At 47.3% G+C, this 21,702-nt stretch overlaps 1 protein-coding gene across 1 annotated transcript in view; it reads left to right on the forward strand.

Moving 5' to 3' along the window:
* Window positions 1-21,697, forward strand: part of ESYT3 (extended synaptotagmin 3) — a gene marked incomplete at its 3' end in the record, with an annotated part of 47,293 nt that extends 25,596 nt beyond the window's left edge. Inside the window, exons 6-21 of the mRNA XM_075181409.1 lie at window positions 1,078-1,167; window positions 2,373-2,428; window positions 8,783-8,903; window positions 10,039-10,215; window positions 10,454-10,536; window positions 10,843-10,891; window positions 11,414-11,503; window positions 12,904-12,966; window positions 13,590-13,658; window positions 16,600-16,662; window positions 17,079-17,165; window positions 19,543-19,692; window positions 20,037-20,416; window positions 20,518-20,607; window positions 20,734-20,865; window positions 21,661-21,697. Of these exons, the coding sequence (XP_075037510.1) occupies window positions 1,078-1,167; window positions 2,373-2,428; window positions 8,783-8,903; window positions 10,039-10,215; window positions 10,454-10,536; window positions 10,843-10,891; window positions 11,414-11,503; window positions 12,904-12,966; window positions 13,590-13,658; window positions 16,600-16,662; window positions 17,079-17,165; window positions 19,543-19,692; window positions 20,037-20,416; window positions 20,518-20,607; window positions 20,734-20,865; window positions 21,661-21,697 (1,737 nt within the window). The remainder of the gene's footprint in view (window positions 1-1,077; window positions 1,168-2,372; window positions 2,429-8,782; window positions 8,904-10,038; window positions 10,216-10,453; window positions 10,537-10,842; window positions 10,892-11,413; window positions 11,504-12,903; window positions 12,967-13,589; window positions 13,659-16,599; window positions 16,663-17,078; window positions 17,166-19,542; window positions 19,693-20,036; window positions 20,417-20,517; window positions 20,608-20,733; window positions 20,866-21,660) is intronic.
* Window positions 21,698-21,702: the final 5 nt, after the last annotated feature.

Raw genomic sequence — 21,702 nt, forward strand, 5'->3', positions numbered from 1 at the left:
AGTCCTGTGTCATCCCAACAGTAAAGCATCCTGAGACCATTCATGTGTGAGGTGCTTCTCAGCCAAGGGAGTGGGCTCACTTACAATTTTGCCTCAGAACACAGCCATGAATAAAGAATGGTATCAAGACATCCTCTAAGAGGAACTTCTCCCAACCATCCAAGAACAGTTTGGTGATGAACAATGCCTTTTCCAGCATGATGGAGCACCTTGCCATAAGGCAAAAGTGATAACTAAGTGGCTCGGGGATCAAAACATGCAAATTTTGGGTCCATGGCCAAGAAACTCCCCAGATCTTAATCCCATTGAGAACTTGTGGTTAATCCTCAAGAGGCGGAAGGACAAACAAAAGCCCACAAATTCTGACAAACTCCACACATTGATTAGGCAAGAATGGGCGGCCATCAGTCAGTATGTGGCCCAGAAGTTGATTGACAGCTGCCAGGGCGAATTGCAGAGGTCTTCAAAAGAAGGGTCAACACTGCAAATATTGGCTCTTTGCATTAACTTAATGTAATTGTTAATAAAAGCCTCTGACACGTATGAAATGCTTGTAATGTTACATCAGTATAACATAGCAACATCTGACAGAAAGGCCTAAACCGCTGAAGCAGCAAACTGTGTGATAACTAATACTTGTGTCACTCTCAAGACTTTTGTCCATGACTGTAAGTGAAAACAAAAGAAAAATGTTATCAGGCGCTCAATATATAAATCCTTACGTGTCAGCATATACATAAAGGAGAATTTTGTGCACAATATATCTATATTGGGATAAGCTCATCTGACAATGTCAAAGTATATTAGTAAATAAAACAGTTTCCTATGAGATATTTCTGTGTCCTGCTGGATTCTCCAGTGTATATTGGTGTATAATTAAATATACCCAGTTACTGATTATATATCGGGTATAACGGGGTTCTAACTTTTATTACAGAATAGGTCCCAACGCATTTCGCCTAATAAGAGATCCCAGTTATAAGACATATAAAGGTTTCCAGTTACTGGACCTTTTGTTCCCTTTTTCTGTGTCATCATCTCACCCCACGAATGTTACTGTCCTCTGTGTCTGGCCAGGTCCACGGGACTTTGCGGGTGATCCTGGCTCCTCTCTTGTCCGATGTGCCTTTTGTTGGAGCTGTGACGATGTTCTTCATCCAAAAGCCGGTAAGACGGAGTTTCAGGTATATGGCTACAAAGTGTCCACAGTGATAATAAATTGTCAGCCTTTGTGGTTCTGTCGGCCGGAAGAGAGACAGGATTTACTGATATTTCTTGTTCGGAGATATTGTAGATCTGGAGATATTAAGCTGCTCAGCTGTTGTCTTTCATCCTGACAAAGGGTGAACTTACCACCCATGATGACCTTTTGGGGTAACAGAGATCGCCACACTGCCCGTTCCGATAGCACCTACGTGGCATTTATGAATGTGATATGTGCTGACGGATATCTAACACTTACAGCCACGGCTGGTTATATCCTGCACTGATGATTCTTCACCCACATTGTACATGGAACATCTCCAGGTTTATGGCCCATCATTACCGCGTACTTCCCTCTTACAGTAGACCCAAAGAATCACCTCACCCATCATTATAACCTCATCACCTTCTCACATCTACACCCCATTAGATCAGTCTTCAGTGCTACAATCTAGTCTACACTCCCACTTTGTTCGCCAGTCACATGTTGGGGACCCACCCGCCAGCGGATTGTGCAGGATGAAGGACTAAGGCTCAGTCCATGCAGTGGCCGGCAGAGGAGTATGTAGGATGGAGCTTTGCGTAGCCCCCTCTGTTCCACCTTTTTTCCTCCATTATTAAACCTCCACTATTAAACCCTTATCCTCTATCATTAACCCCCTCTCATCATCATGATCCATTAACCCCTTATAAGATCCACCATCGCCCGCACTCACACGCCTCCTCCACATTTACACAGAGGGTAACGGATCATGCATCAGTTCCCATCTGAGTACTTCCGCCCCTCTTGTCGAGCCCCCCGCCCGATCCTGCTTGAGGAACGGATCACTGAGCAAGTCTGAATATGTTGCTCCAGAGTTCCGGGAGGAGACTCAGTCCGATGTCAGTTGTGGTATTACGGGGCTCTCTGCTGCGTTCTTCAAGTTCAAGAGAGGGGTATTAAGCTCACGTTTGAGCAGGGTCCTGCACGATGGTGGTGCAGGACCTGAATTAGCGTGTGCCCTGTGTACACCCACCTGTCCTGCTCCTAATATATTTAACAATTAGAAAAGTTAAATAGTAAATACTATGATAGTAAGACGTGTGGGAAATTCAGTCTGCATATTGCTTTTCATTGTTGTTATAATTTAATCGCTCTACACGTTTTACTGATATTGTTTTCCCCGTAGCACCTGGAAATAAACTGGACGGGAATAACTAATATACTGGAAATCCCAGGAGTCAGGTAATTCTTACACTATATATAATCTACTGTTATATCTGCCGTGTTCAATTTTTACTATAAATCGTACTACATAACGTTACTGCTCGTACCACTATCAATACTAACCTATAACCCAAGGAGTATTAATACTACTCTCATTCTTATTATACTGCAATTCATAATAAACCTCATTTGTATTATTACTATTGAATTCAGTGGTATTATAACTATTTATTATATAATTATAATGTATTTTACAATAAGTTCTGTCTTTTATGTCAGTATTTTTGTGTCTTGTGTCTTGATCAGCCACAACATTAAAACCACTGACAAGTGAAGGGAATAACACTGATTATCTGGTTACAATGGCACCTGACAAGGGGGGGGGGGGGGATATATTAGGCAACGGTTGAAAAGTCAGTTCTTGAAGTTGATGTGTTGGAAGCAGGAAAAATGAACGTATGTACTTCTACCTGGCCGCATACCTACATTACCCCCCTTAACAGCAGCGATAACAGCGCCGCGGATGTGAGTGACGTCATCAAGTCGCACCGGATTCTTCATTCATCGGGATTGGTTGCAGTCGCTTCCCACAGCAGTCGTCATCGATCCTCGTTGGAAAGGAGCCCTTCGGAGTTATCATGTTGGGGTAACTATTGTCAGATTTATCAGTGTTCCCACCCGGTCAGAGCATCTCCAAAACGCCAGGTCTTGTGGTGTTCCCGGTATGCAGCGGTTAGTACCTACCAAAAGTGGTCCAAGGAAGGACAACCATGGAACCGGCAACGGTGTCATGTGTGTGGGGAGTGAAGACGCCCGTCGGGTCCAATCCCACAGAGGAGCTTCTGTAGCGCAGACTGCTGAAGAAGTTAATGCTGGGTATGATAGAGAGGTGTCAGAACACACAGAGCATCGCAGTTTGTGCCCTGCCACACTGCAGACATTGATCAGGAATGGTTTGAGGAACATGACAAAGAGATCAGGGTGTTGACTTGGCCTCCAAATTCCCCAGATCTCAGTCCGATCATCTGTGGGATCTGCTGGAAAATCAAGTCCGAGCCAAGGAGGCCCCACCTCACAACTTACAGGACTTACAGGATCTGCCGCTAACGTCTTGGTGACAGATACCACAGGACACCTTCAGAGGTCTTGTGGAGGCCTCGACTGGTCAGAGCTGTTTTGGTGGCACAAGGGAGGGGAATACACAATATTAGGCAGGTGGATCTAATGTTGGGGCTGATCAGTGTATTTTCCTCCACTTCTGTATCTGGCATCTGACAAGACACAATAATGTGCGAATGTCGGACAGAAGTCTGGGAAGAGCGGCTACACCTAAGTACATAGACGTAGGGTTCCCGGGTCTGTACACAGACAGTAATATAAGATGACACAACTGCTCATCACTGAGTCTTTTGTACCAACCTGCCTGCGGCCACATAACCTGAATTTCTAGAATGCTGGGAATTCGTCTCCCAGGAGAGTTACATTAGGTTGTTGAACATCAGATCCCCACAGGGAGTGCCAGCATTTCCTGTCACAGGGGAAAGAGGGACACAGCTCAGTCAGGGAGTAATTACTTCATATGTATAATCTGCCAGTATGTTATATCCATTCAGAGGAGTCTCTGACACAGTATGAGGGTATCTGGGGGTATCTCAGAGTGCCCAGGATGGGGGTCTCTGAGGGTCTATGACACAGTGCCCAGGATGGGGGTATCTGGGGGTCTCTGACACAGTGCCCAGGATGGGGGTATCTGGGGGTCTCTGACACAGTGCCCAGGATGGGGGTCTCTGAGGGTAGTCTCTGACACAGTTGCCAGGATGGGGGTATCTGGGGGTCTCTCAGAGGAGCCTCCGACACAGTGCCCAGGATGGGGTATCTGGGGGTCTCTCAAAGGAGCCTCCGACACAATGCCCAGGATGGGGTATCTGGGGGTCTCTCAGAGGAGCTTCTGACACAATGCCCAGGATGGGGGTATCTAGGGGTCTCTCAGAGGAGCCTCCGACACAATGCCCAGGATGGGGTATCTGGGGGTCTCTCAGAGGAGCCTCCGACACAATGCCCAGGATGGGGGTATCTGGGGGTCTCTGAGGGTAGTCTCTGACACAGTTGCCAGGATGGGGGTATCTGGGGGTCTCTCAGAGGAGCCTCCGACACAATGCCCAGGATGGGGGTATCTGGGGGTCTCTCAGAGGAGCCTCGGACACAATGCCCAGGATGGGGGTATCTGGGGATCTCTCAGAGGAGCCTCTGACACAATGCCCATGATGAGGGTATCTGGGGGTCTCTCAAAGGAGCCTCCGACACAATGCCCAGGATGGGGGTATCTAGGGGTCTCTCAGAGGAGCCTCTGACACAGTGCCCAGGATGGGGGTATCTGGGGGTCTCTCAGAGGAGCCTCTGACACAATGCCCAGGATGGGGGTATCTAGGGGTCTCTCAGAGGAGCCTCTGACACAATGCCCAGGATGGGGGTATCTGGGGGTCTCTCAGAGGAGCCTCCGACACAATGCCCAGGATGGGGGTCTCTGAGGGTAGTCTCTGACACAATGCCCAGGATGGGGGTATCTGGGTGTCTCTGAGGGTAGTCTCTGACACAGTGCCCAGGATGGGGGTATCTGGGGGTCTCTCAGAGGAGCCTCCGACACAATGCCCAGGATTGGGTATCTGGGGGTCTCTCAGAGGAGCCTCCGACACAATGCCCAGGATGAGGGTATCTGGGGGTCTCTCAGAGGAGCCTCTGACACAATGCCCAGGATGGGGTATCTGGGGGTCTCTCAGAGGAGCCTCTGACACAGTGCCCAGGATGGGGTATCTGGGGGTCTCTCAGAGGAGCCTCTGACACAGTGCCCAGGATGGGGGTATCTAGGGGTCTCTCAGAGGAGCCTCTGACACAATGCCCAGGATGGGGGTATCTGGGGGTCTCTCAGAGGAGCCTCTGACACAGTGCCCAGGATGGGGTATCTGGGGGTCTCTCAGAGGAGCCTCTGACACAGTGCCCAGGATGGGGGTATCTGGGGGTCTCTCAGAGGAGCTTCTGACACAATGCCCAGGATGGGGGTATCTAGGGGTCCTCTCAGAGAGTTGTGACGTTACGAGACTGAATGTTCCTTGATGTCATGAGCTGAGAACAGTCCGGGTGACTCACATCGTATAACTGGGATGAGAGCCCAGACTACACGGCATCAGGGCGAGATTTACACCCTCAGCCAAGGAATGAAACAGGTTCATTCAGTTACATTTAAAGTGATAGAATCATTCAAATAGGATTTTTAAGACATTGTGTAAAAATACATTTATCTGTTATTTTCTATATTAATAATGTTATTAAGACATGAACAGAACTGAAGAGCAGCGTTAGCCCTCAGCCATAATGTCTGTATAATGGGTATCACACTGTATAGGGCATTATATGGGTATCACACTGTATAGGGCATTATATGGGTATCACACTGTATAGGGAATTATATGGGTATCACACTGTATAGGGCATTATATGGGTATCACACTGTATAGGGCATTATATGGGTATCACACTGTATAGGGAATTATATGGGTATCACACTGTATAGGGCATTATATGGGTAAGACACCTGTATAGGGCATTATATGGGTATCACACTGTATAGGGAATTATATGGGTATCACACTGTATAGGGCATTATATAGGTATCACACTTTATGAGGCATTATATGGGTAAGAAACCTGTATAGGGCATTATATGGGTATCACACTGTATAGGGCATTATATGGGTATCACACTGTATAGGACATTATATGGGTATCACATGTATAGGGCATTATATGGGTAAGACACCTGTATAGGGCATTATATGGGTATCACACTGTATAGGGCATTATATGGGTAAGATACCTGTATAGGGCATTATATGGGTATCACACTGTATAGGGCATTATATGGGTATCACACTGTATAGGACATTATATGGGTATCACATGTATAGGGCATTATATGGGTAAGACACCTGTATAGGGCATTATATTGGTATCACACTGTATAGGGCATTATATGGGTAAGTCACCTGTATAGGGCATTATATGGGTATCACACTGCATAGGGCATTATATGGGTATCACACTGCATAGGGCATTATATGGGTATCACACTGTATAGGGCATTATATGGGTATCACACTGTATAGGGCATTATATGGGTAAGACACCTGTATAGGGCATTATATGGGTATCACACTGTATAGGGAATTATATGGGTATCACACTGTATAGGAAATTATATGGGTATCACACTGTATAGGGCATTATATGGGTATCACACTTTATGAGGCATTATATGGGTATCACACTTTATGAGGCATTATATGGGTAAGAAACCTGTATAGGGCATTATATGGGTATTACACTGTATAGGGCATTATATGGGTATCACACTGTATAGGGCATTATATGGGTATCACACTGTATAGGGAATTATATGGGTATCACACTGTATAGGGCATTATATGGGTATCACACTGTATAGGGAATTATATGGGTATCACACTGTATAGGGCATTATATGGGTAAGACACCTGTATAGGGAATTATATGGGTATCACACTGTATAGGGAATTATATGGGTATCACACTGTATAGGGCATTATATAGGTATCACACTTTATGAGGCATTATATGGGTATCACACTTTATGAGGCATTATATGGGTAAGACACCTGTATAGGGCATTATATGGGTATCACACTGTATAGGGAATTATATGGGTATCACACTGTATAGGAAATTATATGGGTATCACACTGTATAGGGCATTATATGGGTATCACACTTTATGAGGCATTATATGGGTATCACACTTTATGAGGCATTATATGGGTAAGAAACCTGTATAGGGCATTATATGGGTATTACACTGTATAGGGCATTATATGGGTATCACACTGTATAGGGCATTATATGGGTATCACACTGTATAGGGAATTATATGGGTATCACACTGTATAGGGCATTATATGGGTATCACACTGTATAGGGAATTATATGGGTATCACACTGTATAGGGCATTATATGGGTAAGACACCTGTATAGGGAATTATATGGGTATCACACTGTATAGGGAATTATATGGGTATCACACTGTATAGGGCATTATATAGGTATCACACTTTATGAGGCATTATATGGGTATCACACTTTATGAGGCATTATATGGGTATCACACTGTATAGGGCATTATATGGGTATCACACTGCATAGGGCATTATATGGGTATCACACTGCATAGGGCATTATATGGGCATTTGTGAAATAAAGTGTCACCAGTTACATGTCAGCTTTTCTGGTCAGTCTTCAGGTTACGTGTTAACACCGTTTGTCCTGCACATTATTTTTCTGGATATTTGTGATAATAATTAGAAGCTGCCAAAATAAACTCAAACACCCATTTAGTAGGATGTAAGTTTGTACAGCAGATTATCCGGCGTTACTGAGATATAAAGTGTCTCTTGGACCGGGCGCTTTACTCTGACAAACATGTTTACTGAGGAATGCAGTGTGCCCAGCTCGTCTGCTGTGTGTGACTGGCACGGTGCCCACTCTGCTCTAGCTGATCCTTCCGCAATACCTGCCTTGTTCCAAGATTAATACTCACGTGTCCTCACTAAGGGTTAAATACGATCCTGCAGGTAACCGCACCGAGGAGGAAACCCAGAAACTGCCAATCAGATGGGTGGCAGTCTCCCTTCCTAACTACATATGTGTAATCTGATATGTAACATGTTGTGTGACCTATGCCACCTGTACTGTGTGTCTATTAGAGAGATGATCATCAGCTATTATTAAGTTATGTACTGATCTAGGAAGAGACGGTAACAGACACGGACAGAAAATATTGTACATGTAGAACATCAGCATAATGTAGTCACGTATCGCCCATAAAGCTGCAGGAACGTCATTACCGTCATGTTGGGAGATCTTCCACCTAATGCCCTGATTTCTGCTCGTGCTCAGAGCTTGGACGTAATGTCCTGACACTCTCACAGTCCTGACCCTACCGCTGGTCCTAATATAACGGCCAGTTCTAGTGCTAACTGACTTATTATTAGGTAAACGTATCTCAAGCTACCCCCCAGCATCAACCATAGACCAACCATAGACTGCCCAAACTGGGGTGCTGGCAGGGCATGATGGGGCGAGTCACAGGTTACCAGGTCCAGCTCTAATTCTACCTGTAAACAAGGCCCAAGTACTGAGCTCTGTACCCGATACTATAATATATGAAGGTTCCTCATTATCGTCATCTCACCGGTGTATTATTTCTTTCAGTATTTGGTACCAAGTCATTGTATTCAGTGTTATTTACAGCTCTTAGTAAATATCTTCTTGTTTATCTGTCACAGCGACATGTCGGACAGTATGATAGTCGACATCATTGCATCATATTTGGTGCTGCCCAACAGATTCACGTTCCCTCTGAGCGGCCAGGTGAACGCTGCGGAGCTCCGCTTCCCCGTGCCGCATGTAAGTGTTAATGGTCATCAGGGAGGAGGTAGCGGGAGAAACCTCGGGACACTACGTGGGGGAAGATTATGTGGGGTGAGGTAGTAATGGAGGTTGGAGTAGTAGAGATATGGTGAGATATGGGTGGGACCAGCGGTAAGAGATGTGTGGTGAGATATAGGTGGGACCAGCGGTAAGAGATGTGTGGTGAGATATGGGTGGGACCAGCGGTAAGAGATGAGTGGTGGGATATAGGTGGGACCAGGGGTAAGAGATGTGTGGTGAGATATAGGTGGGACCAGCGGTAAGAGATGTGTGGTGGGATATAGGTGGGACCAGCGGTAAGAGATGAGTGGTGGGATATAGGTGGGACCAGGGGTAAGAGATGTGTGGTGAGATATGGGTGGGACCAGCGGTAAGAGATGTGTGGTGGGATATAGGTGGGACCAGCGGTAAGAGATGAGTGGTGGGATATAGGTGGGACCAGCGGTAAGAGATGTGTGGTGAGATATAGGTGGGACCAGCGGTAAGAGATGAGTGGTGGGATATAGGTGGGACCAGGGGTAAGAGATGAGTAATGACCAGAACATTTTAGATCCAGGTCACAGATTGTTCACTTGCCCATAGTGTTATCTTCACGTGGCTTCACAGTAATGCTGTATACAAGGATGTGGGTATTCTCAGTTAGGGGAGTCCCGTTGTTTTTTACAGTAGTTAGACACATTGGGCCTGAATCATTAAGGCGTCATACTGAGCGCATCGTGCAGTTGTTCTCAACGGCACGTAAATCGGCTCCACATACTCCCGGAGTCAGCAAGGAACGGATCTCACTATACGTATGGTGATGACTATGGGTGTAGGGTCACTCTGCTGTACTAGACCAGACACTGCAGGATGTGAACAATACGTATGTGGAAAATCCCCAAAATCGTAGACCGTCGTAACTGTCATTTGCGTTGGCATATGGAGCGGACTTGCTTTTGTTGCCCTCGTTCTGGGCATATGCAGAAGGGAATTACGTACGATACGCACAAAAAACAGACACGTTCCTTAATGACTCAGGCCCATTGATTATATATTGTGTCCATCAGTAAATGGAAATGATTTACAAGATTTGAGGTTCGGAGGAACATGTTCATCTCTCTCTCGGTTTCAGGGGGTGTTAAGAGTTTATCTTTATGAAGCTGAGAACCTGATCCCTAAAGACACTTATCTGAAGGGCATCATAAAGGGGAAGTCTGATCCTTACGGAGTCCTGCGGGTGGGAACCCAAAGCTTCAAGAGCAGAACAATAAAGGAGAACCTCAACCCTGTCTGGAACGAGATGTACGAGGTGAGAGTAATATGTGCACCGTGTGCTGGACATGAGAACATGCAGATATATTGTGTATAATGCTGTACTTTACACTACATACATGGAGACATGATATATAGCATTATTCTACATAAATCATATATGTCCTTACCGTATACAGTATACACAGGATGTCTGTCTGTAATCTACATGTTATACCCATGAGTCTGTGCAGTATATAGGTGTATAACGCCTGCGCTCTGTCTCTTTACACCAGTTTGTGGTACATGAGATCCCCGGGCAGGACCTGGAGATTGATGTGTACGATGAAGACCCCGACAAAGATGACTTTCTGGGCAGGTGAGTCAGCTACACGCAAAGTCTCTGGGTCATTCCCTAGATACATGTGAAACACACGGGCTGCATGTATTCTGTATGTGCCCCGTTATATAGTGACCACCGCCAGCCTTTACCATGTGACCGCTCAGCCACAGATCCCCATTGTAAATGCAGATATATAGTTTAGTGTCTACTTGGTGGGTCTGTCTCTTATGCTGCAATAAAAAACACTTGTCTTACTGCGCAGTAGTAGTAGACTGTAGTGTACTTGTATCAGGACTCGCTCCAAATTTGGGATTTGCTTTGTGTCTGTTTTGTGTCCTGCAGTCTGGTCATCAATCTGGAGAGCGTCATGAAGGATCGGATTATAGACGAGGTAATAACATCACTGTACTAATGTGTTTATATTATATTCTGTTCTATAATTGACCAATGAGAGCTGAGCACTGAATTATCACAACATTCATATATAACAAATGCCGCCTCCCAGTTATATATCTTCTATGAACTGGTCGGAACTATATCCAGACATCTTCCTTATATCCAGACATCTTCCTTATATCCAGACATCTTCCTTATATCCAGACATCTTAATTATATTCAGACATCTTCCTTATATCCAGACATCTTCCTTATATTCAGATATCTTCCTTATATCCAGGCGTCTTCCTTATATCCAGGCGTCTTCCTTATATCCAGACGTCTTCCTTATATCCAGACATCCACTGTGTCAGGGTCCGGACTCTGTGTCTGCACATTTCCGGGTAACCCGGTGTGGTCATATTATATACTGTATAACACTGTTGTACCTGTGGGAGATACAATAACATCACTATGATTTATCGGATGATGTAACGTTATTTCCGCCCCTCACCAGCTGTTTCTTCCGTCCGTACAGTGGTTCCCGCTCTGCGATGTGGTCAGTGGATCCGTTCATCTGAAACTTGAGTGGCACTCGCTCCTTGCGGCACATGAACAGTTAAGAGGGGTAAGTTCTGCTCTGCGGTTCCATCTAGCGGTGTCTGGATCAGACTTCCAGCATCTCCCGGATTCACTGATTCGTGGCCGCAGATTTTACATTAATTTCTAGTGCTCAAAATCCTTAACATCTGCTGTTATAATATCGGTGTAAATGAATGAAGCGATTGTTACGCTCTGCGGATGAATGAAGCAATTGTTACTCTCTGCGGATGAATGAAGCGATTATTACGCTCTGCGGATGAATTAAGCGATTGTTACTCTCTGCGGATGAATGAAGTGATTATTACGCTATGCGGATGAATGAAGCGATTGTTACTCTCTGCGGATGAATGAAGCGATTATTACGCTATGCGGATGAATGAAGCGATTGTTACGCGCTGCGGATGAATGAAGCGATTATTACGCTCTGCGGATGAATGAAGCGATTGTTACGCTCTTCAGATGAATGAAGCGATTGTTATGCTCTGCGGATGAATGAATCGATTGTTACGTTCTGCGGATGAATGAAGCGATTGTTACGTTCTGCGGATGAATGAAGTGATTGTTACGTTCTGCGGATAAATGAAGCGATTGTTACGTTCTGCGGATGAATGAAGCGATTGTTACGTTCTGCGGATGAATGAAGCGATTGTTACGTTCTGCAGATGACTGAAGCAGTTGTTACATAAATTGATAGAATAGCAGATTGCTGCTGGGACAAGTAACTAAGGGACCATTAGGAAATGCTTCTCGTAACTCCCGATATCGCCCCATAGTCCACGTTAGTGGGATTCTAAAGCTCTGTACGGTGCTGTGGGCTCTGGTCCCCGGGATGGGGTCACACAGTTGGATATATGGCTCACTGGCAATTGTTTAGTGTAGCTGCTCCTACGTGTGTATACAGTGACATACAACATACAATAACATAAAACACATACAGATATAGTAACATACAACATATACAGTAACAAAGAACATAGAGTAACATACAACACATACAGTAACATACAACATGTGCAGTAGCATACAACACATACAGTAACATACACCACATACAGTAACATACACCACATACAGTAACATACATTAACATACAGTAACATACATTAACATACAACTTACCATAACATACAACACATACAGTAACATACAACACACACACATACAGTAACACACATACAACATACAGTAACATACAACACATACAGTAACATACAACACATACAGTAACATACAACACACACACATACAGTAACATACAACACATACAGTAACATACAACACACACACATACAGTAACATACAACACATACAGTAACATACAACACACACACATACAGTAACATACAACACATACAGTAACATACAACACATACAGTACAGCACGTTACATGGACTGAGCGCTCACTGTCTCTCTATCTCCTTTAGGCGCGGAGCGGTTTGTCTACGGCGATGGTGATCGTGTATTTGGACAGCGCCAGCAGGTTGCCGGTCGGTAACGTCTCCTTTCACTATGGGGGGGGGGTCTATAACAGCGGGGGGGGGGGTCTATAACAGCGGGGGGGGGGGTCTATAACAGCGGGGGGGGGGTCTATAACGGCGGGGGGGGGGTCTATAACAGCGGGGGGGGGGTCTATAACAGCGGGGGGGGGTCTATAACAGCGGGGGGCGGGGGGTCTATAACAGCGGGGGGCGGGGGGTCTATAACAGCGGGGGGGGGGGTCTATAACAGCGGGGGGGGGGGTCTATAACAGCGCGGGGGGGGGGGTCTATAACAGCAGGGGGCGGGGGGGGTCTATAACAGCGGGGGGTGGGGGGGGGGGGTCTATAACAGCGGGGGGGGGGGTCATAGACGTTTCTGTGATGGAACAAATATACAATTTTACACCATCTTCTATGAAGCATTATGTCAGTACTGGTTTTATATCACATCTTAATACTCCCACTTATAGTATTAGGATTTCAGCAGAGAGACACACAATATATTATAATTAATGTCATTGTGTAATGAAGGTAAAGTCCTGGACGTCTGACAGTCTAACACTGATTATATCCAGCTTTGTTGTACGTTCTTCATGTTCCTGAATGTAGAATTCTGCTGTTTTATGTTGCAGAAAAACCACTTTGAGTATTCAAACAACGAATCCACAGCAATAAGGCAGCGCTACACGAACGCTCCAAAGGTAAGTGATCCCTTCCTACATCAGACACCGGCCGCTCTGCCCGTCCCGGAGATACCGGGTGACGCAGAGGACGCAGGAAACAGAACAATATAAAATCTAGTTCAAGACATAAAAAGAACTAGAATCATCCAACGTAAAAACCAGATCACAGATCACAGAGTTAAAGGACCAGTCGCCCCAATAACCAAACATTCCAGATGTTAAAATACACCCTGATAACCCACGGCAGCTCTGTAATAACGTATTACCCCCCTATTACAGACAGCTGAGACCCTCACTCACACTTAGGACAGGGTTGGGATCTTATACAGACAGCTGAGACCCTCACTCACACGTAGGACAGGGTTGGGATCTTATACAGACAGCTGAGACCCTCACTCACACTTAGGACAGGGTTGGGATCTTATACAGACAGCTGAGACCCTCACTCACACTTAGGACAGGGTTGGGATCTTATACAGACAGCTGAGACCCTCACTCACACTTAGGACAGGGTTGGGATCTTATACAGACAGCTGAGACCCTCACTCACACTTAGGACAGGGTTGGGGTCTTATACAGACAGCTGAGACCCTCACTCACACTTAGGACAGGGTTGGGGTCTTATACAGACAGCTGAGACCCTCACTCACACTTAGGACAGGGTTGGGATCTTATACAGACAGCTGAGACCCTCACTCACACGTAGGACAGGGTTGGGATCTTATACAGACAGCTGAGACCCTCACTCACACGTAGGACAGGGTTGGGGTCTTATACAGACAGCTGAGACCCTCACTCACACGTAGGACAGGGTTGGGATCTTATACAGACAGCTGAGACCCTCACTCACACTTAGGACAGGGTTGGGGTCTTATACAGACAGCTGAGACCCTGCACAGTCCTATAAGAGTCAGATCCCAACAGCAACAAAAGCCGACCAAAGTGAGAGCGAAAAAGCTGATTAACCAACCGGTAGATACCGTCTCGTCCTCACCGACCAGACAGAGGAGTCTGCGCTGACTAAACAAAAATACGTAATAAGGCGGAATATCACATCCAGAGGGCATATAGCGGTCAGCCACAACATTAACACCGCTGACATGTGGAGGGAATAACACTGATTATCTGGTTACATTGTTACATCGGCACCTGACAAGGGGGGGGATATATTAGGCAGTGAGTGAACAGTCAGTTCTTGAAGTTGATGTGTTGGAAGCAGGAGAAATGTGTAAGTGTAAGGATCTGAGTGACTCTGACAAGGGCCAGGCTGTGATGGGTAGACGGCTGGGTCAGAGCATCTCCAAAAGCCAGGTCTGGTGGGGTGTTCCCGGTATAGTGATTAGTACCTACCAAAAGTGGTCCAAGGAAGGACAACCGTTAAACCAGCGACAGTGTCATGGGCGCCCAAGGCTCATTGATGAACATGGGGAGTGAAGGCGCCTGTCTGGACCAATCACACAGAAGAGCTACTGTAGCACAAACTGCTGAAGAAGTTAATGCTGGTTATGATAGAGAGGTGTCAGAACACACAGAGCATCGCAGCTTGCTGTGTATGGGGCTGCGGAGCTGCAGACCGGTCAGAGTGCCCATGGTGTCCCCTGTCCACCGCTGAAAGCACCTACAATGGGATTTCTTTTACATCATGTGGGCGGCCGGGTGCATCATTTACCTGGGGAAGAGATGGTGTCGGATGCATTATAGGAAGAAGGCAGCCGGCGGAGGCAGTGTGATGCTCTGGGCAATGTACTGCTGGGAAACCTTGGGTCCTGGCATTCATGTGGATGTTACTTTGACACGTACCACCTACCTAAACATTGCTGCAGACCAAGTACACCCCTTTATAGCAGCGGTATTCCCTGATGGCAGTGGCCTCTTTCAGCAGGATAATGCCCCTGTCACACTGGAAACATTGTTCAGGAATGGTTTGTGGACCATGACAGAGAGTTCAGGGTGTTGAATTGGCCTCCAAAATCCCCAGATCTCAATGTGATAGAGCATCTGTGGGATGTGCTGGGAAAACAAGTCCGAGCCACGGAGGCCGCACCTCACAGATTACAGGACTTATAGGATCTGCCACTAACGTCTTGGTGCCGGATACCACAGGACACCTTCAGAGGTCTTGTGGAGGCCTCTACGGGGCAGAGGGGACCTACACTATATAAGACAGGTGGCTTTAATGTTGTGGGTGATCAGTGTAGTACACTCTCCAGATTGTCTTACAATGGTTGTTACTAGATATTACCAATAAGTCTCTGGATGTGCAGCAATGCGACTCCTCTTTCTCTTTTGTTTAAATACTATATATATATATATACAATGTATAAAATCTAATTAAGTTTCAGTTGCAAAATAGATATGGAGATGTGACCTGTATAGAGATGTGACCCGTATAGAGATGTGACCCGTATAGAGATGTGACCCGTATAGAGATGTGGCCCGTATTGAGGTGTGACCCGTATAGAGATGTGACCCGTATAGAGATGTGGCCTGTATTGAGGTGTGACCCGTATAGAGATGTGACCCGTATTGAGGTGTGGTCCGTATAGAGGTGTGGTCCGTATAGAGGTGTGGTCCGTATAGAGGTGTGGCCCGTATAGAGGTGTGGTCCGTATAGAGGTGTGGTCCGTATAGAGGTGTGGTCCGTATAGAGGTGTGGTCCGTATAGAGGTGTGGCCCGTATAGAAGTGTGACCCGTATAGAGATGTGGCCTGTATTGAGGTGTGACCCGTATAGAGATGTGACCCGTATAGAGATGTGGCCTGTATTGAGGTGTGACCCGTATAGAGGTGTGGTCCGTATAGAGGTGTGGCCCGTATAGAAGTGTGACCCGTATAGAGATGTGGCCCGTATTGAGGTGTGACCCGTATAGAGGTGTGACCCGTATAGAGGTGTGACCCCATAGTGTGCAATATATGGAATCTATCCGTCAGTTATCTTTGCTGTTTGTTACTCTCTGCAGTGTGAGAAGGAGCCCAGCTCGTACGTCACTATCTGTGTGGGAAAGAAGTCAGTGAAAAGCAAGGTAAGAGACAGGACAGGATACAAGGATTTACCTGTTTATTTCTCCCATGTATCACAGAGAGCTCTACAGGACATAATAATAACATGTTCCTCAGAACTGGGCTGTACATCCAGGAGACAAACACACCCCATCGTATCCTCAGATCATGGCTGTCACGTGACGCTGGGCCACACATGACACGTGTGCTGTCAGGAAATAGATAACACGTAATTCCCAATTCACACAGCCCATACAGTATGTCCTTCCCACAGATCATTGTATTCACACCTAATACAATGTATCAATATATCTCACTCTCAGTTACATTATAACAGATTGATGTCTGATAATCAGTGATTCTGAATCCTACAGATAATAACATATTAATCATATAACTCAGAGCGGTCTAACGTCCGTGTATTTATCTCTCCTCTCAGACGTGCTCGGCCACCAAGGACCCGGTCTGGGAACAAGCCTTCGCCTTCTTTGTTCAGGATGTCCACATGCAGCACCTTCACCTGGAGGTATCACACGCTGGACGCACACGCTAGACACACACACTGGATACACGCTGGACGCACACGCTGGACACAGACAAAAGACACACACATGGGTCAGGCTGGGAACACACGCTAGACACACACACTGGACACAGACACTAGACACACAGGTTGGTACACGCTGGACAAGCACGATTGATACACACGCTAGACACACACTGGATGCACGCTGGATACACACACTAGACACACACACTGGATGCACGCAGGATACACACACTAGACACACACACGGATACACGCAGGATACACACACTAGACACACACACCGGATACACGCAGGATACACACACTAGACACACACACCGGATACACGCAGGATACACACACTAGACACACACACCGGATACACGCAGGATACACACACTAGACACACACACCGGATACACGCAGGATACACACACTAGACACACACACTGGATACACACAGGATACACACGGTAGATAATGGACACCACAACACTCTCCTCTTTACATTTATTTTTCACCTTCACATTAAAAGCAAATTCTTATTATGGATTCCCACAATTGTGTAATGTAGAATCCTGTGCACACCCTACGGGGCGACGTGCCCTGGGTGACCTGGATTTGTTATGAAGGCCCCATAGATCTACGATGTTGGGGTACTGTAGTGTCTGGAAGAGTGCGCAGCCGGCACCGCGGTGATATCGGAGTCAACTCCACCTCCGGCTCCCGTAGGAGCACACCGCCCCCGGCTCCCGTAGGAGCTCACCACGCCACCCCCGGCTCCCGTAGGAGCACACCGCCCCCGGCTCCCGTAGGAGCACACCACGCCACCGCCGGCTCCCGTAGGAGCACACCACGCCACCCCCGGCTCCCGTAGGAGCACACCGCCCCCGGCTCCCGTAGGAGCACACCACGCCACCGCCGGCTCCCGTAGGAGCACACCGCCCCCGGCTCCCGTAGGAGCACACCACGCCACCCCCGGCTCCCATAGGAGCACACCACGCCACCCCCGGCTCCCATAGGAGCACACCACGCCACCGCGGCTCCCATAGGAGCACACCGCATCACCTCCGTCTCCCATAGGAGCTCACCACGCCACCCCTGGCTCCCGTAGGAGCACACCACGCCACCCCCGGCTCCCTTAGGAGCACACCACGCCACCCCCGGCTCCCATAGGAGCACACCACGCCACCCCCGGCTCCCGTAGGAGCACACCACGCCAACCCCAGCTCCTGTAGGAGCACACCGCCCCCGGCTCCCGTAGGAGCACACCATGCCACCCCCTGCTCCCGTAGGAGCACACCGCATCACCTCCGTCTCCGTAGGAGCACACCACGCCACCCCTGGCTCCCGTAGGAGCACACCGCCCCCGGCTCCCGTAGGAGCACACCGCATCACCTCCGTCTCCCGTAGGAGCACACCACGCCACCCCCGGCTCCCGTAGGAGCACACCACGCCACCCCCGGCTCCCATAGGAGCACACCACGCCACCCCTGGCTCCCGTAGGAGCACACCACGCCACCTCCGGCTCCCTTAGGAGCACACCACGCCACCCCTGGCTCCCGTAGGAGCACACCACGCCACCCCTGGCTCCCGTAGGAGCACACCACGCCACCCCCGGCTCCCGTAGGAGCACACCACCCCCGGCTCCCGTAGGAGCACACCACCCCCGGCTCCCTTAGGAGCACACCACGCCACCCCTGGCTCCCGTAGGAGCACACCACGCCACCTCCGGCTCCCTTAGGAGCACACCACGCCACCCCTGGCTCCCGTAGGAGCACACCACGCCACCCCTGGCTCCCGTAGGAGCACACCACGCCACCCCTGGCTCCCTTAGGAGCACACCACGCCACCCCGGCTCCCGTAGGAGCACACCACGCCAACCCCAGCTCCCGTAGAAGCACACCACGCCACCCCCGGCTCCCGTAGGAGCACACCACCCCCAGCTCGGGGCTTCCCTCCTCCTCCTTCCTTCCTCCTACTGGATGGACGGACTGAATGGGTCCCATTTAGAAGCAGCCAATCAGCACTTATCTATTATTCATTTATTATGTTATTTACATAGTGCCTACATATTACACAGCGCTGTACAGAGAATATTTAACCATTCACATGAGGCCCTGCCCTGTAGAGCTTACATTCTATATCCAAGCTTAGAGAATGGATATAAAACCTTAAACAATAGGTGATCAGCAGTTTATGTGTCTGATATGAGCGGATCTCATCTTATTTCCACAGGTCCATGATTGTAGTCAGGATTTTTTGCTATTAATTGAAATTTTGCCAACACAGTGACTTCCTGTAGTGCCAGAAAATGTGAGTTTAACGTCAGACCTACTGTACCCGGGACATAGCTGTGACCTTGTATCTGCAGGTGAAAGACAATGACAGACAGTGTGCGCTGGGGATGCTGGACATCCCTCTCCATCATCTCCTCACCAGCCAAGATCTGACTGTGGACCAGAAATTCCCACTTTCTAACTCCGGGCCCAACAGTGTCATCAAGATGAAGGTTGTCCTGAGGGTGAGCAAAGAGCTGTTCGCTGATCCCATCCCAGTGTTCCACCCATGGACCTCTATATTAGGGGTTTTATCTCTCGTTTCTCCCCACTGATAAGTGGATACATTTATTTCCAGGGAGACGCAGAGAAGGGAGAACGCTCAATCTACTATTTATTTATTTACTGGGCAGTCACAGAGATGTCCTATGTCTGAGGTCCTTCTTATGGCCAAATAGTTTACTAACATAAAACTATTCCAGACAATGGGTTGCTGGTTATAACTGGATGTTTTGTTATTATTGTATTATTATCATTTGAGAATAATAATAAAATAATGATAATATCTCTTTAAATGATATGTTCCCAGGTTATGCACGTAGAAGATCCTGACCCCGATAGTGTCTATGCTGGAATCAACTCCTTGAAACATGGACCGGTCTCTATCAGGAGGACCCATCAGGAGAAACAGCATGGGAAGCCTCACAAGCAACCTCCAGCCCAGCAGAGCCAGATCCACAACATTCCACAGAACAAACTGGTCCGGAAGGAGAGTTCTGGTAACACGACCCAACGGGTGAACCACGGGACGTCCGAGCAAAGACCAACTGTCAACCAGGTTTCTGGAAACACTGGTACCAACTCGGCTCCTCGTACTCCAAACCTAAGACACTTGAAGAGAATCGCCCCCAGCCTCATCTCTCTTAACTCTGTCGCTTCCTCCATATTTGACCTAAATGATGATTCCAGGTGTGTCTGGTGTTATTGTAGATGTTCTCCTCTGTTATCTTCCATGATGTGTCCAAGCTGTGATAAGACCCCGATGACCTGTAATGTTTGATGTTTTCCAGTGGATCCGGTGTTGTGTCCGGAGAGATCAGCATCTCCGTACGATATGCTTCCTTGCGTCACTGCCTATTTGTATCAATCAACGGCTGCAGGTAAAGCCAAGCTCTCGGCCCGTCTCTATAGTTCTCAGTGGGGTAATGATCCTCCTGTAGTCTACATGCAGCCCTGGCCGGGGAGAATGGAATATAACTAATGCTGCTTCGTGTCTTTTTGTCAAGGAATCTGATCCAGTGCTCAAGTCACGGGGCTGATCCCTACGTCCGGATATATCTGCTCCCCGACAGGCGGTGGTCCAGCCGGAAGAAGACAACCGTAAAGAAAAAGACACTTAATCCGATCTATAATGAAAAGTGAGTACTGGTTTGATGCCGCACATATGGCAGCTAGAAAGTATAGACAGAAATATAGATTGTGAGAGTTGGTGTCGTATGAAAGGGGCTGGAATGCAAAGTGGTTAAATGATTTAATAGAGCATCTTCCAATATTCAGATACCTTTGTATTATAGTGTAAATCACCGTATTTAGCTGAAATATTCTGTATTTTGTGACAGATTATTTGTGAATATTACTAGATACTTACTAGACATTTGCTTACGTTCACAATTGTGGAGTTTTTTGGGGTTAAATATGCCAAATAAACCTCTTTCTAAACATTAGATACACTGTAGAGTATATCTAACATTCCGCTTCCTGCAGAGATTCCATCTGTAGAGGGTCCAGGATACACAGTGATATTTATCCTGTGACACAAAACACAACACAGGCTGGAGGTTATTAGTCCATAATCCGTATTACTTCCCCTTTCGTTAAATAAAACGTTTGCTTTTCTAATAAAATATTTCTCAGTTTAACCTCATTTACGGATTCCATGAATAAGGAGATTTAAGGGGTCTGTATTACTGGAGGAGCTTCTGAGTGTTTGGAGATCCTCTTACATTGGGCAGAGTACACCTAGATATTGGTTTCTCCACTAGAAGACACAAAATGTATCCGATTAAATGTACAGGGTGAGGATCGAACGCCACCAACTCTGAGCTGGAGCAAAATGTCCCTCTGTGGAGTGGAAAACGCCACTGCTGACCCCACACAGATAAAACAGTGATAGCTCAATGACCCCCATGACCTCCTTCCTCTGTGTCCACCAGGTTCGAGTTTCTGGTCTCCCTGGAAGATGCCAAAAAGAGGAA

Source organism: Mixophyes fleayi, chromosome 7 (assembly GCF_038048845.1).
Source record: "Mixophyes fleayi isolate aMixFle1 chromosome 7, aMixFle1.hap1, whole genome shotgun sequence".
Taxonomy (NCBI): domain Eukaryota; kingdom Metazoa; phylum Chordata; class Amphibia; order Anura; family Limnodynastidae; genus Mixophyes; species Mixophyes fleayi.